The sequence below is a fragment of the Chiloscyllium punctatum genome, chromosome 42 (genome assembly GCF_047496795.1).
Source record: "Chiloscyllium punctatum isolate Juve2018m chromosome 42, sChiPun1.3, whole genome shotgun sequence".
Classification (NCBI taxonomy): Eukaryota; Metazoa; Chordata; class Chondrichthyes; order Orectolobiformes; family Hemiscylliidae; genus Chiloscyllium; species Chiloscyllium punctatum.
Window position 1 is genome coordinate 10,845,759 of NC_092780.1, and position 13,745 is coordinate 10,859,503.

Consider the following 13,745-nt stretch of genomic DNA (forward strand, 5'->3'; position numbering starts at 1 on the left):
AAACAGGTCATTACTCAGCTGCTTCTGCTCGTGTTGTTGTACCTACCTAAGTCGAATGCAATTCTGTCCCAGTGCATTCAAAATAGCATCAGTGATGTTACTGCAACCAGAGACACACAGTGATTGTAGTTTATGACATCCTCTGCAAATTGTAATCAGTCCCTCATCTGTGATTTGCTGCAAGATGACAGAAAAACAGAAATGATTTACAGGTTGTGGATGAGATGGTGAAGAGACACATTCTTTGAATCCCTTTGAATTCTCTGCCAAACAACTTGCCAAATCAGGTCAACATATACCAATTTGGGCTTGGCTTCTAATGACAGGTTCAATAACGACACCAGCAGATTATGGACAGCAAACCGACTGCTTGTCCTGTCTTTCAGGAAAGAGGGCATATTGTTGGAACAGGAAAAGCAACAAAAAGTGACCAGCTAAAAACAAAACAAAAGAGAAAGTCAGGCCAATAAGGGAGTGTTAAACCGTGGCTTCAGAGTTCAAAGGGTTCAAGTACTGGTGATTGAGAGAGAAGGGAAGGGGGTGGATGTCAAGATGAAACACAGGCAGACTTGTTGGGTCAAATAACATTTCTCCATGTCTATTAGTTCTGATCTGCCTCCCAGTATCAATGACCACAACATTAAGCAGTTTCTACAAATGACACCCAGCTGGAGGATTTCCTGCAAATAAACATTTGTATGAACTTTTATAAAAACATTAAGATGGGCCTCAGAAACATTGAGCAGTTTAAGAGCTTTAAGATTCCATTTTAAAAGGGGAAATGGCTCTCAAATGACTCAACTTACATGCTTCCTCTATGAGGAAATGCTATAAGGAGCAATTTCCCTAAAATTTACAGAGTAAGTAAAAGCAGCTCCGTGACTTATAATGTAACCAGAGTGGAAGAGGAGACATCAAAGATATTTTTTAAAACAACCTGTTCAGTGATATTACACACCTTTTGAGCCAATAGGACTTGAACTGGGCCTCCTGGCTCAGAAATAGGGACTTAACCACTGTACCACAACAGCCCTAAACAGATCCACTGCTAGAAATGATTGGAACAGGACTCAATCCGTCAATCTTCAGATAGCATCCAATCAACTCATGATATAACTGAATAGTGGCTAGTAACTCAGTATCAGGGCAGGGCAGTGTTTTTAAAACATAAGGCAAGGAGTAAATTAAAGAATCACAGCTCAGAAAGGTGGCCTAATTAAATAACATTTATTACAATGCAGAGGGAGAGAAGATACTTTCACCAACATGTTATTTCATTGAAGGTCTGCAAAGTTCACTGGCTTAACTATTTTGCCATTCATAGCAATATTACAAAAAGGTATTGACATCTCCAGGCACTCCATTTTTGTTTAAAAATACTTACCAGGTAATGACACATCAAGATGACTGGATTTAAATTTATAATGGTCTAGGTTCCCTCCCTGGACTGTGCCAAGAAGCACAATTAGTAGAGAACAACATCAGCTGCAAAGTAACATCAGATACTACTGTTTGCAATAATGAGATTAGGGAATAATGGAGTGTCATTAAGAGTTCTCACTCTTGTCCAGCATGCAGTGGAAAGCAGTGTGTTAATGCTAGCCAAATGATGCCTTTCACAGTTGAAAAGCCAACAGACCGTTAAAAAATCTCTACGGCAAAGAGCCATCACTGAACTCCGCTTTCTTAGTTAGGCAGCAACACACAAAAAAAAAGGGGAGGAAAATTTTTAAAATAGTCAAAAATGCCAAGGTACTGAGACTTAGTTACAGCTTAATTGTTCTTAACAGATTAAAATACAATATTTTTGTGTGATCAGGGTGTCAGTTTGAATATTCCTTTTGAAATGCTAATATCCAAGGTTGGAATTTTGATGCAAGCTGTGCAGAAATCAGAATAATTGACACAATACAATATTTTTGAGAAGTAGTGAAACACTACTTCTCAGTAATAGTCTTTGGAGATACTTTTTTGCGAAATATATTTTGTTCTCATTGAAAACACTGAACGTTAACAATGTTTAGTATTTTATCTTTAAATGCTTTAGAGAGTTGCTTTATTACATGTACTTACTGAGCAAGTCTGGAGGTTCAGCGTGACCAACTCAGGACAGTGAGCACCAATGTATTTCAGAGCTTCATCTTCTAGCTGTGTGTGTAGCAAGCAAGTATAACAAAAAATAGTAATTTAGCAGTTTAACCATTCTTGGTTAAAGAAAGTCTGTGCATTAACTACAATTCAATCAATCACAGAAACAAAACATTTAGCTACAGCTGCTAATTAAGTCATCGTTATATCCAACCTTCAGGAGGTGAAGAGAGGCAGTAAATAAATCCCATTATGACAGCTGTGACAATTTTTGAAAACTGGGATAACATTAAATCACTGAATTATGCTATTTGAGTTTAAGGTACCAGAGTGCCCAGTAGAGCTTGGACAATAACATTTCACATCGTCTCAATTAGTCTTTTAATAAAAAGTAATCCTATGCACAAGTCCAAATCTTGAAATTTCCCCACAAGAATGACTTCCACAAGTGACAGCACTGCAAATGACAACTTTATTCTTAAGTTGTAGCTTTACTATACAACTAGCAACAGCACTTTGTAACTGGACATTGTTGAGTATGTACATTTGCAATACAATTTAATGTTGGTGCAGATTCATGACTGATGCACTTTTAAATTAAATTTTAAATAAACTTTTGAAATTCAGGGCGAGAGACAGTAACAAAAAGGAATTTGTGATTGGCTGGTTTTGCTAGGGCAGACTTTCAGACTCTCAGGCAGGCAATTAAAAAAGACAAAAAGAGACAGTGACAGACAGAGAATAACACCAAGAAGAGTTATAGCTGCTGCAGTCAGATGAGACAGGGACTATTCTCTGCACATTTTGCCTGTTAACTGACATTCTAGGTATATGTTCTAGGAAGATAGAAAATTAGACAAGGAGTTGGTCATTTGGTTCATTGAACATGCTCAACTAGATCATACTGATTTACATAAATACCATTTTCTTGATTTGGAGATGCCGGTGTTGGACTGGGGTGTACAAAAGTTAAAAATCACAACACCAGGTTATAGTCCAACAGGTTTAATTGGAAGCACACTAGCTTTCGGAGCGACGCTCCTTCATCAGGTGATAGTGGAGGGCTCGATTGTAACACAGAATTTATAGCAAAAATTTGCAGTGTGATGTAACTGAAATTATACATTGAAAAATTGATTGTCTGTTAAGCCTTTCATCTGTTAGAATACAGTGATAGTTTCACTTCTTTCATGTGTAAATCACAAAACCCTTTTTTTTAAAGTTGCATTCAAGTGAAACTATCACTGTATTCTAACAGATGAAAGGCTTAACAGACAATCAATTTTTCAATGTATAATTTCAATTACATCACACTGCAAATTTTGCTATAAATTCTGTTACGATCGAGCCCTCCACTATCACCTGATGAAGGAGCGTCGCTCCGAAAGAGAGTGTGCTTCCAATTAAACCTGTTGGACTATAACCTGGTGTTGTGATTTTTAACCATTTTCCTGCACACTCAGCTCCCTCGACATTCTCTAATTGAGAAAATGGATCCCATGGAAATTTAAGGTCACAGGCAGATTCACCTTGTCGAGGCCAGGAGAAGTGAGGTCTTTTGACTACAAGTTGGTTTGGGAATTCAGAAGGGGCAGAGGGAAATTACCTTTAGTATACAACTCCAGTAAGTTGAGAGAAATGAGCCTTTGGAAGCTGGAAATAACTTTGGACTGTTCGCTGAAATGACTATAACTCTGCAGAGACTGCAGCATAATGTGTAAACATTGTTTTGAATTACTGGTTGCCATGAAACTATAAGAAATTACTTAATACACAACTAATACTCTATTATTTAGTCAATATTAATTTTAGTTTATTTGTAACAGTAAAGTCTTAAAACATCAAATGTCACATGATTGTTAAGTCAGAGTTTCCATTGATTGACTATTTTCATAACAAGGTGTTTTCAGTTATTCAAGAACACAATGTGTAAAGCATAAACCTGATCAGCTTCTGAACCGAAGCAGAGATATTTGGCTCAAGGGAGCACACTTCACCACAACACTATCCCCAGGCCAATGCTGAGTCTAGGTTAAGATTTTATTTACATTTAACTGCAACTGCACTGAAATGCAATATTGCTCCACAATATTTTTTTCTTACTGGAAATTACAATATATTAACAGCACAGAATCTGGCTATCCAGCTCCACAAATCCAAATAGCATTCGTCCTCCACAAAGACAAAAATTTCCTCCTATTTATCTTCATCTAATCCAATCAACACTTCTACTTTACTTCCTGTAATCTGTTTATCCAATAGATGGGGAGGTGGTGGCATAGTATTAATGCCATTGGAATGGCAATACAGAACCACAGATTAACGTCTTGGCAGATATGGTTCGATTCCCAGCAGTAAAAAAAAAGTGTGAAATCAATTTTAAGTAGTCTAGAATCAAAATCTGGCCCAATTCAACCACTGTCAATCATTATACAAGCCCGCCTGGTTCACTAATGTCCTTCAGGGAAGAAAAATACCATCTTTACCTGGGCTGGCCTACACGTGACTCCAGGCCCAGTGATGAGGGGGACTCTAATGCCCATCCCTAATTGTCCAGGGGGCAGTGAAGTTCCCAGATTTAGATTTATTAGTGATAAACACCACTAATCGTTCTGGTCCTCAACACGAGAGGAAACAAATCTTTTCTACCCTTGCAAATCCTTTCATAACCTTCAAATAAAAGCAAACTCTGGAAATATTCTAAAGAAAACATGCTTTCACTTCTGGGATCTAATGGAGAGAAGCAGATCTCAAATGTATTATCCCATTTGTCATAAAATACAATACAGGATTGAAACAGAAAGAATAGGCTATTAATGAAGGAGGGCAAGCCAAAAGAAGCACCAGGCAAATCCAAAAATCAGATGTCAGCCTGCTGAAGCTACAAAATAGGACTACTTGTATGTTAAACAGAAAAAGTAGCAAGAAAAGACACATGGCTAAGTGATCACACAACCTTGGGGCTCTAAGCTCAGAGTCTTGCCACATCTTTTCATGACTAGTAGTGGACAATTAAATACCTCGCTGGAGGAGAACCACTCGATAAAAGTTCCTCAAAGTAGTGGCTTAACTCAACTATCTTAAGCTGCTTCAAAGACCTTCCTACCATCCTAAAAAGGTAAGCGAGGAATGTTCGCCAATGACTGCACAATGTTGAACACCACTCACGACCTCTCAGAAAGTGAGGCTTTGCTTATCAAAATGCAGCAAGGACTGAGTAACATCCAGGTTTGGGCAGATGACTGGCAAATAATCAGGCAACAACCATTTCCAACAGAGAATCTAACTACAAGTTCCTGAAATCCAATTGCATCATCATCATCACTGATGTAATACCCCACTTCATTATTCTCACAATTACCATTTAATAAAAGTTGAACTCGACGAGCCATATAAATACTTTGGCTATAACACCACGTCAGGTGCTAGCAGTGCACTGAATAACTAATCTCCCGATTCCAGAATGCCTGTGCACCATCCACAAGGCCCAAACCAGCAGCGTGACGGAACAAACTCCAAATTGTCTGGATGAATGCAGCTTCAACATTCAAGAAGCTTGACACCTTTCATCACAAAGCAATCTGCTTGATTAGCACCACATCCATAAACATCAATTCCCTCCACCAAATAGCAGTAGCAGTGTGTACTAAGAGATGCACTGTAGACATTTAACAATGCACCTCCTAAACTTACAATCGCTATCATTTAGAAGGACAAGGGCACCAGCTATGTCGAAGACCACCTGCAAATTCCCTTCAAAGTACTCACCAACCTGACTTGGAAGTGTAGTGTCATTCCTTCAGTGTTACTGGGGTGAAAGACCTGAAACTCTCACACTAATAATATTGTGGCCTAACCACACAAACTGAACTCCAGCAGTTCAATGCAGTAGCTCACTACCACCGTCTCAGGAATAGACAATAAACACTGGCCTACAATTCCTACCCCCCATTAATGCATTAAAAAAAGCCCAAACTTTCAGGTCGGATCATTCAATTAGGCCCCAGTTGATCTGTATGTGCATTTACCCACTAATTCCATACATTTAATACTCAACTAAAAAATCTAATCGATTTCAGGTTTGAAACTTTCAATGAATCCAGCATCAACAGGTCTTTTGTTTTGGAGGGGGTGGGGTGGGGGTTGTGGAGTGAAATGTTCTAGAATTTTACTATCCTTGTGCAAAGAATTACTTCTCACTTCATGCGTTAGAGCAACCTTGCTTTCTTTGTAAAATTGTATCTGAAAAGATGAGAATTGCGCAAAGATTGCAAGGTGATTACTGAAACACTTTCAGGCAGTTTTGCAATTCTAAGACAATAATTACTGCTGAAATACTTCTGCAATACTCCAGTTCAATCTTTGTATCAATCATGTTGCTTTAGTTCAAAACAAACATGTGACCATAGGAGAGAAGCTAAAAAGCCTTTAGCATTTTAGTCCAGTGTAGTCAGCTGGACTATTTGTTTTTTTAAAAAAAACTTCACTGTTGTTCCAGCAACCGCACAATATAATCCATTTAAATGATGGATCATTACACAGACCTGTGTACATCCTTTAAGAAACAGAGCCTTCAATCCTCCGCAGCCTCTCACTAGTGCCTGTATCCCATCCTTCGTCACCTGGTCACACCAGGATATATTCAGCTGTTCTAGAAGTGGACATCCCTCACTGAAAACAAACAAACAAACCTCTTTAAGAATAACTGTAGACATGTGACAATGGTTAAAAAATTGCACTTTTAACTTTAAGCAATATGTAAAAGGATTGGTCCACTGATCCGGAGTTTGCAGCAAGAATGCTTAACTCATTGGCACAACGTAGTTCTCCCACCAATCCAATATTACATTGTCAATTATCTAACCGAAACTCGAGTGAAGCTCCTTCTAAAAGTGCAGGATCACTGAATAAATACTCAATGAGAAAATATCAGTAGAATTACTTTGCTTAAGCTAAAAATAAGAGCAAGTGAAACATTTTTATTTAAAATCAGATGAACATATGATATGAGTTTGCAATGTATTAACAGGTTGAACCACATCAAGATGATCAGTCACAAATGACAAGGTTCAAATTTAAATAGTTTATTAGTCAACCCCAAAGTGCACTTTTACACAATGCAGTGTATTCTTATTTAAAACTTTCCAACTTTGTTTGTTCTTTCTTCCACTATCCGAATGGAGCAATAATGCTGTATTAAGTGACTATTTAACAGTGGGGTGATAATTAACAAGATGCAAGCATGTTTTATCTTCTCTACTTATTTGAGAGTTATCCATTTATAAACAATCTTAGTTTTCATATGAATACTGATGATGCATACTCAGGACTTCCAGACTGTTGCTAAATTATCAGACCACTTATTCAGTACATCCAGTACTGGAGAACAGAAATGTCCTCCAATTAAGTGCTAGAATAACTGTAGACGTAGAATTTTGAATGTGGACTGAAATCAGTCTCTACCTACTGACTCCATCCCCTTCCCTGCCAATATAGAGACTAAATCATTCTGTTCAAAGTTGGTAGCACATTTAAGCCAGAGATAAGTTGCAAATTCATACTGGTGTGGCATTACTAAGACAGTCTACTTTCATTACCCCAACATGCCCCCAGTCTCTGCTCGATTGCTGAAATGCCCATTCATACCTTTGTTATCTATAGGCCTGACACTTCTAACACACAGCTGGCATTTAACATACTTAATTGATCTAGAGTAATATATAGATACAGCAGAAACAGAGCCTTTGGTCCAACTCATCCACCTGAGCAGATACCCAAGATAAACCTAGTCCCATCTGCCAGCCTTTGGCCCATATCCCTCTAAATGCTTCCTATTCATATACCCATCTAGATGCCTTTTACATGTTGTAATTGTACCAGCCTCCACCACTTCCTCTGGTAGCTCATTCCATACATGCACCACAATGTGTGAGAAAATGCTGCCCCTTAGGTCCCTTTTAAATCTTTCCCCTCTCATCTTAAAACTTTGTTCTCTAATTTTGGACCCCCCTCCCCCCCCCCACCCCACCCCAGGGAAAATACCTAGTCTATTTATCCTATTCATGTCCCTCATGATTTTAAAGGTCACCCTCTCTACCTCAGATGCTCCAGGGAAAATAGCCCCAGTCTACTCAGTCTCCCCCTGTAGTTCAAACCCTCCAACCCTGGCAACATTCATGTTTTTTTTTCTGAATTCTTTCAAGTTTCACAATATCCTTCCTATAGCATCTACTATTGGTGCCAATGATTTCAGTTGCCTGGTCTCCACACTTCGAATTCCCTCTCTACACTTTTGGTCTCACTTCTTTCCTTTAATAGATTTGTTCAAAAGCTAACTCTGATTATGACTTTGGTTCATCCAATCCAAAATATCATGTAGCTCAAAGTCCTATTTTGCTTCATAATACTCCCTTGAGGTACCTTGGGACAGTTCATTATGTGCTATATGAATATAAATGGTTAATGCTGTAGATTGAACCGGAGAAATTTCAGCTACTTGCCTGAGTAATCACTTTCAAAACTTCTTTTCTGCAATTTACACACCCCTCCCTCTCACACAATGCCACCATTAATTCACTGAGGAATTTCATCAGAGATCTCAATACATTAGAAAATAGAGTAGTACAACTTTAATTTCCCTTGTGGCCTAGACATGTAAATATTTCATTCCTATTATGGTCACAGTGCTTCAAAATCAACTTTCCTTTTAGAGCCACACAGACAGAACAATGCACTTTTGTCGTTAATCTACTGCAAATGATTCCCCAATGATATAAAAGATATTAAAGAGAATAAAGAACCTCCAGAGAGCATCATATTCAGAAATTGGAACCTTCCAATTATGGAAGGAATCAGAAGCTGCTATTTAATTGTAAATAAATTAAACCAGTGCACAAGATTAAAAGAGATCAAGGCTGTGGTTAATATCAGTTTAGTTGCCACTCCTATGGACTTTCAAGGTTGGTTTAAAATTTATGTTACAAATTCTAAAACCTCTTCTGATTACATTACATATTTGCAACATATTTCCTAGGTTCTGATATATTCCTAGAATTTGGGCATCACTAGCCAGGCCAGCAATTATTACATGCCCCTCACTGCCATGAAGCTGGTGATGAGCTATCTTATCAGGAACTGCTTATTCTATGACTTGACTCAACCGAGTAGCTGACTGGACCACTTACATAGGTCAAACCAGGTAAAAATGGTGGGTGGCCTTCCCCAATAGACATTGGTGAAACATTTGTTTCTTTTGATCAAATGGCAAGCCAATAGCTTGGTGGTCCCCTCAAACTGAATTCTCCACCTGGACTGGTGGAACTGGAGCTCAAATCCTTTGGTTATTAATTTAGTAACATAATTACTGCCTAGGATGCTGACAAGGATGCAGTTTTAGAACTGTGGCTTAGTAATCCTCCAAAATTATTGCTTCAGGCTCCTGGATGCAAATCTCAAGGTTATAATGCATGAAAACTACTACAGCTATATTCAGTTGCCCATCCTTCTTCAGATAGGTATTACCTTTAGAATTGCAGATGGAGCTTGTGCTGTACTGTAGCAGAAGTCACACACTTGCATACTTCCCTTCACATTTTCCATACTCTACTGCATTTCCCCAATTAGTGCTCTATTTCATGTCACCTTTGCAGATGATTAGTTACCAATCTGCACTGACAGTTATAGAGCGTTCAGTTGGTCATACTTACTATTCTCAACAATGAAATAAAAAAAAGACCCAAAAACAAGCGATAGACTATCCAATCACATCACCTGACATAAAATGGCACTGTATATCACTAATGTCAGTTGGAGAATTATTATGGAGTTCTGGAATTATAAAAGGATTGTGGGTATGTTCACCGAGTTGGGAAGTTGATTTACAGAAGTTTCGTCCCCCATCTTGGTGACACCTTCAGTGCTTTGGAGCTGGCTCTTCTTGGATTTATTTGGTTCAGTTTTTGTTGCTTCCAGTTGTTTATTGTAGTGACCGGTACATTGAGCCTAGGTCAGTGTGCTTGTTGATAGGACTGGCATGGCACTCAGCCATGGACTCTATGTTTAGCTTATCCTATGATTAAGTGATGACTGCAGATGCTGGAGATCAGAGCTTAAAAATGTGTTGCCCTTCTTCAGGAAGGCCTTATGCCCAAAACATCGATTCTCCTTCTCCTTGGATGCTGCCTAACCTGCTGCGCTTTTCCAGCAACACATTTTTAAGCTCTTTCCTAGGATTGTTGTGTTGTCCCAATCAAATTTGTTGTCCTTGCCATCTGTGTGTATGGCTACTAGGGACAGCTGGTTGTGGAGTGAAGTAGCTAGTTAGTGTTTGTGGATGCAGATTGCTAGCTGTCTGTCTGTTTGCCCTATCTAGGGTTTCCTGCAAACACGTTAGTTTTGCTCATGATGGGTATAGGGTCCTTTGTCCTGTAGAGTTGTTGGCTGAGCATACCTATAAGTTTATGGGCTGTCATGAATCCCAGTGGTTGGAGAAGTCTGGCTTTAAGTTCAGAGACTTTTTTTTAAAATGTAAAGGTAAACATCTCTGAACAGACATCTCCAACCACAGGGATTCAAGACAGTCCATAAACTGACAGGCATACTCAGACAACAACTCTCCAGGACAAAAGACCCTATACCCATCTGCAAGACTAATGTAATTTCCATGCAAAGACTGCATGAAACACTAGATAGGGCAACCAGGCAGGCAACTAGCAATCCACATCCATAAACACCAACTAGCCACTAAATGCCATGACCAACTGCCCCTTGTAGCCATACACACAGATGACAAGGACCACAAATTCGACTGGGACAACACAACGACCAAAGGACAAGCTAAAAACTTAGCACTGCCAAAGAATTTCTAGAAGCATGCACTCAGCCACAGACTCTAACAACAAGAACACTGATCTAGGCCCAAAGTACCGGTGACTACAACGAACAAACGGAAGCAGCAGAAACGGAATCAAACAAATTCCAGAAGAGAGACAGTACAGCAGCGCTTCACAGGAGGCTCCAAAGCACTGAAGATGTCACCTAGACAGGGGGTGCCACATCTGCAAATCAACCTTCCAGCCCTGCAAACATATCTACATCCTGCACCAGAATCACAAATCTTTACATAAACCTTGAATTACAAATAATTATATTGATCCAAACATGATTTACTTGGGATAACAGCTTTGCCTTTCTGCATTGAAGTCTTACTTTAGTATGCTTGCCTGAAGAGGCTATCAGAGTTTCCTTTTGTGCCTCTAACCTTCCTGTCCTCCCGAAAGAACAGCACATCCTTACAGTGGTATTGCCAAAACTTTAGACCTCAGTAGTGAGAAGGTTGACCTTCACAATCCCAATCGTCTGTCACTGTGCTCAGGTATTTCAAATTTCATGCAACATTGGGCTCTCTCAGAGCAGCTGTTGACCAAGTTCAAATCCAAAAGAAGAAATTTGGCTTTTATTTTATTTAAAGACAATTATGCAACCTCTCCTCTTGTTACTCATTTGACTTGTGCCAAATGATGGTTCAGCGCTTTGCAGAGGGAAGGACAATAAAATGCAAGAAAAAAAAGGGACCGTTAGCCAAGTGTTCAGATCTTAAAAATGTTGGCTCTGAATTGGGAGCCACTAAAATAATGAAATGTTGCTGCCTCCTCCTTTTCCATCCTCGGTTTGATGGCACATCATGACAAAGGCCACATTTTAAGGGGCAACGTTCCACCTCCGCAGAAAAGTCAGTGGGCGCAGCAGCTGTGATCCAAACAGCTATCCTGCTGCCATTTAAAATTAAGAACAATGCCAATAGGTTTAAGGCAAAACATCCATCCTACTTCAGGAGAAAATCCCACCATGTAGAGCGGACAACCTTTTAAACCAGCCGCTCCATATACTAACCGATGCCAGTGAAAATACTGGGACTATAGGTTGTCCCAACATGCCGAGAAGCCTGAGTAACTTCAAAAGTTAGGAGTCTTAGGAAGCCAGGCAAAGGAGCATGATGGGATTACCTTTTGGACTGAGAGTGTACAGGGAATAACCCCCCCCCCAAAAAAAAATCACTCTCCTTTCCCAGTATTAGCCCTCATGGCTAAAACAGAAATTGCTGGAGAAACTCAGCAGATCTGGCAGCATCTGTGGGAAGAAAGCAGAGTTAACATTGAGTCCAGTGACTTGAAGAGTCCACTGAGAGTAAAATACTGGTAGCGACAGGACAAGACCCATATGTGGCATTAATTGGCCACTTACATGCCTCAATAAGCCTAAGGGTGGGTGAGTGGACTGCACAGCATCTCTCCTACTCCTGCCCCAGAAAAGTTTCAGACAGATTGGGAAGGCCAGGTGGACTTTACATGCCCCACCAGCTTTAAGCATGCTGTACTGGAATGAACTTTCTGAAAGTAGCTCCCTCTTAGAAGGCATTTCAGCCACTGCAACCGAACACAATCCAATTATTATTGAAAGAGTCAATTGGTATTACACATTCAAATCTTGAAAATGTCTACCTTTTAAATTTACAATTTACCAAAATTCATTGCATATCACAGATGTAAAAATAGGTTCACAGATCAAACATTAAACACAAAGTACTTACAAACTGTACTAAAAGTTACTAAACACAAATTAGTAATTAATTGAAGTTCTGAATCACTCACTCACCTCAGCGCTTTCAAAGAAAGGTTTGTTATAGATGTGCATGAAGCTAGGTCGAGACTTCTTAGCTTGGAGCAGAATTTACTTAGACTAGTACAGGTTCTGTAAAGAAGCACAACCCATAAAATTTATCAAGAATCCAATCCCCATTCCACCACAATCTCATTATTTGAGAGCTTTCCTCCAATTATTTTGGCAAGGATTCACCCTCCTTTGTTCTCTCCACAGTTCCTGCCTAACACACTGACTATTTGCAGCATTGTCTCAGTTGTGGTAATGGCAAGAGCAGGCAGACAAAATCCTAACAATCATGGTTTTGCTTAACAGCAAGATTTACTTACATGAAAACCCAACTTGCTGAGATAAGTTAATTGCACTCACTTAAAACAAAGTTAAGTCATGGGAAAAAGAAACTAACCATTCAGCATTTTAATTTCCTGCACTATGGATCGAAGAATGCAGTTAGAGTAGAGAACCTGGGTGAGATGGGATATCGAAAATGGCAGAGAGAACAAAATCAATTTCAGCAACTATAATTAAAATTAATCTAAGCCTTGTACTATATCATGCGATTGCTGGTGTGCACACCGATTTATCTTTACAAGAGCAATGGACTCTATAATGGGATTGGAAAATTACAATGTGTCGCCTTTTTTTTGAGAGGGAGAGAGGGCGTGAGAGCGATCAAGAGAGAACATGAAAGGAGAGAAAGAAAAAAAGTGTTGCCATTATTGGGGGGGGGGGGGGGGAAGAGGAAAGAAGGAAAGAAAAGGGAGTGAGGGAAAAAAGAGAGGGGGGGGTGAAGAGAGAAAAAAAGGGGGGTGAGAAAAAGAGGGGGGAGGGAAAAAAAGAAGGGGGGGGAAAAGGAAGACAGAAGGGTGGGGGGGGGGGGTGGGAAAGGAAGAAAGAGTGGAAGAGAAAAGCCAAAGACATTGGATCGCTACAGACCTGAGTCTTGGAAAAGCAATGGGAGTTGGTCACTCAGAACAAAGCTGACTAGAGAGTTTTCT

At 39.5% G+C, this 13,745-nt stretch overlaps 1 protein-coding gene across 2 annotated transcripts in view; it reads right to left on the reverse strand.

Moving 5' to 3' along the window:
• LOC140465720 (F-box/LRR-repeat protein 20) overlaps positions 1-13,745 on the reverse strand; it is a 135,508-nt gene that overhangs the window by 18,169 nt on the left and 103,594 nt on the right. For both annotated transcript variants that reach the window (XM_072561379.1, XM_072561380.1), the window contains exons 7-10: positions 12,742-12,837; positions 6,633-6,759; positions 2,074-2,148; positions 47-177 (exon numbers count right to left, since the gene is read on the reverse strand). In XM_072561379.1, coding sequence (XP_072417480.1) covers positions 47-177; positions 2,074-2,148; positions 6,633-6,759; positions 12,742-12,837 — 429 coding nt within the window. The remainder of the gene's footprint in view (positions 1-46; positions 178-2,073; positions 2,149-6,632; positions 6,760-12,741; positions 12,838-13,745) is intronic.